Here is a 1716-nt window from a genome sequence, read left to right on the forward strand (position 1 = left end):
GAGAAGGAGCTATCTTGGTGGTCACGACCCGCACTGTAAACGTCACGAGTCCGTTCACGAATCAGAGTTATCCTATGGCGCACTATGCCGTTAATAACAGTGCACCCCGACCGGAGTCTTATCTTACTGGTACATTCATGCTCGCTTCTTTCGCTTGCCAAATTCCTGCTGACCGAGATCCTAGACTACCTCACGGCCAACGACCCGACGCTTACGACGCCCCTTACGGACGATGAACGCGCGGAACTGTACTCTGAGCTTGCCACCGGTGCCGAGAGTGGCTGGGATTTCTCCACTCGATACGTTAAACTCCCCCTTGCTGGTGGAACCAACAACACGAACCCGGCACTGAGATCTTATAACATCAAGAATACTATTCCCGTTGACTTGAATAGTATTCTTTGTGAGCATATGCGCCATCTGTCAGGTTTCATGGGGGTACTAACATCCATCAGACGCTGCGCACAGCTCCTTGGCCGACTTGTATGACTCCCAAGGTAACTCCTCCGCTGCCTCCTCGCACCGCTCGACCGCCTCCACCATCCGTGCCGGCATCCTTGACCTTTTCTGGGATTCAACCAAGCTTGCGTTCTATGATTTCAATATGACCTCCAACGCTCGCAACAGCATATTCACCGCTGCGACGTTCTACCCGCTTTGGAACGGCATTGTCCCTGACGAGGTGATGAACTCTACGCAGAACGCCTTCGGTGTCTTCTCTGCCGTCAACATGGTCCTCAACCGTTACAACGGGACGATGCCCCCCACTTTTATGGAGTCCGGCCTGCAGTGGGACGCCCCGAACGCGTGGCCGCCGCACCAGCACATCATCATCGAGGCCCTCAAGGCGCTCCCCGCGAACGTCTCGTCTGGCGCGCTGCCGACGCCTGGCAACAACCAGTCGACGTTCGACCTGATCCCACAGGGCCAGCTGTCGCTCTCCGAGGACCAGCTCCCCGGCCAGCTCGTCATTGGCATGGGCAACGCGACGAAGACGGGCCCCGGCGCGGACATCAACACGCTCAACGGCACCGTCGTCAACGGCGGCAACGCCACCGAAGGCGAGGGCTGGAGCCAGATGCTGCAGCGAGAGCTCGCGAATCGCTACTTTGCGAGTGCGCTCTGCAGCTGGCACGCCACCGGCGGGTCGATCCCGAACGTCCTGCCGCGCCTGTCCGACCAGGAGCTCAACGTCACGCAGAGCACCAACAACACTGGCAACGTACGTGCACTCCTCTCGCTTGCTCGCCGTCGTCGTCTCTTTTTTCTTTCTTTTCTTTCTCGGTTGCTGACGGCTTCTGATTCTGGCGCAGATGTTCGAGAAGTTCTCGATCTCGGACCCCAACTCGGCCGGCAGCGGCGGCGAGTACACTGTCCAGGCAGGCTTCGGCTGGACGAACGGCGTCGTGCTCATCCTCGCGGCCGAGTACGGCAACGTGCTCGTGGCGCCGCAGTGCCCCAGCCTCCTTGCGGAGGCGGCGTCCATGAACGCGTCCACGTCCACGTCGGCGACGACCACCGGCTCGAACGGCGCCGCTCACAGCCTGCCGTCTGTCGCTGCGATTGCTTTGAGTGGTCTGGCGGCTACGGCGTACCTTCTTTGAGTGTTGGACTTGGAGTGGTTGGTTGGACAATAAGCTTGGGGTGGCATCGCATCAGCTGGTGGACACTCATACTGACTCTTCGTGCAATGAACTTGTGGTGTCGATGATGAGT

The 1716-nt window shown here is 59.0% G+C and overlaps 1 protein-coding gene across 1 annotated transcript in view; it reads left to right on the forward strand.

Moving 5' to 3' along the window:
• Window positions 1-74: 74 nt before the first annotated feature.
• The window catches only part of PHACADRAFT_214333 (glycoside hydrolase family 37 protein), a gene marked incomplete at its 5' end in the record, with an annotated part of 2256 nt that continues 614 nt past the window's right edge, over window positions 75-1716 (forward strand). The window contains 4 exons of the mRNA XM_007401801.1: window positions 75-129; window positions 185-403; window positions 456-1222; window positions 1314-1553. Of these exons, the coding sequence (XP_007401863.1) occupies window positions 75-129; window positions 185-403; window positions 456-1222; window positions 1314-1553 (1281 nt within the window). The remainder of the gene's footprint in view (window positions 130-184; window positions 404-455; window positions 1223-1313; window positions 1554-1716) is intronic.

The sequence above is a fragment of the Phanerochaete carnosa genome (genome assembly GCF_000300595.1).
Source record: "Phanerochaete carnosa HHB-10118-sp unplaced genomic scaffold PHACAscaffold_13, whole genome shotgun sequence".
Classification (NCBI taxonomy): domain Eukaryota; kingdom Fungi; phylum Basidiomycota; class Agaricomycetes; order Polyporales; family Phanerochaetaceae; genus Phanerochaete; species Phanerochaete carnosa.